At 67.1% G+C, this 708-nt stretch overlaps 1 protein-coding gene across 1 annotated transcript in view; it reads left to right on the top strand.

Annotated features, from left to right (window-relative positions):
* POU6F1 (POU class 6 homeobox 1) overlaps positions 1–708 on the top strand; it is a 25,363-nt gene that overhangs the window by 20,861 nt on the left and 3,794 nt on the right. Inside the window, exons 8-9 of the mRNA XM_019474346.1 lie at positions 1–137; positions 538–698. The exon at positions 1–137 is cut by the window's left edge and continues 84 nt beyond it. Of these exons, the coding sequence (XP_019329891.1) occupies positions 1–137; positions 538–698 (298 nt within the window). The remainder of the gene's footprint in view (positions 138–537; positions 699–708) is intronic.

The raw sequence follows: 708 nt of genomic DNA, 5'->3' as shown, positions 1-708 counted from the left end.
TCTCCCCCGCCGCGCCCGGCCAGCCCCCCATCCTGCCACAGCCCACTGCAGCGCCCACGCCGCCCACGGCCAAGCCGTTAGAGATGCAGACCCAGATCACCGTCCAACCTGCCGGATTTGCCTTTAACCCTGGCATAGTAAGGAGCCTGGCAGCCCGCGGCATGGAGCCGGGCGAGTTTGGCACCCGCTCCCCTTTATCCGGTGCCTTACGTGGCCGCAGAGAGCCACGAGAAGTCGTGCTTCCCCGGGGACGAAGCACTCTGGTTCAGCCATCATCTCCCGGGGGATCGTGCAAGATCCCAGCCTCAGTTTCCCCATCCCCAACGAACGACGAGCGACCGAGCAGGCAGCTTTGCTTTAGGCAAAATCTAAAGGATGGATTTAAGGACGTCAAGGGACTGCATCCCCCACCGCGCCCGGGCGCCGAGGGGGGGGCCCCCCTGCCACGGGAAAGGGGGTGGCCGGCCGTGCGCGGGGGGACGCGGTGGCCTGGGGTGCCACCCACGTCTCTGACTCCCGGCTTTCGGTTCTCCGCAGATCAGCGCGGCTTCTCTCGGGGGCCAAACCCAGCTCCTCGGCTCCTTGGCAGCCGCCCCCGTGATCGCAAACACCATCTCCAGCGTGCAGGGCATCACGGGCCAGATCCTGACCAATGCCCAGGGCCAGGTACCGCCGGGGAGGGACCTGCCCTTGCAAATCCACCGCCCC

The sequence above is a fragment of the Aptenodytes forsteri genome, unplaced genomic scaffold, assembly GCF_000699145.1.
Source record: "Aptenodytes forsteri isolate BGI_AS27 unplaced genomic scaffold, ASM69914v1 Scaffold441, whole genome shotgun sequence".
NCBI lineage: Eukaryota > Metazoa > Chordata > Aves > Sphenisciformes > Spheniscidae > Aptenodytes > Aptenodytes forsteri.
Note: the sequence above shows the minus strand (reverse complement) of the source record. Positions and strands in the feature narration are given on the sequence as shown.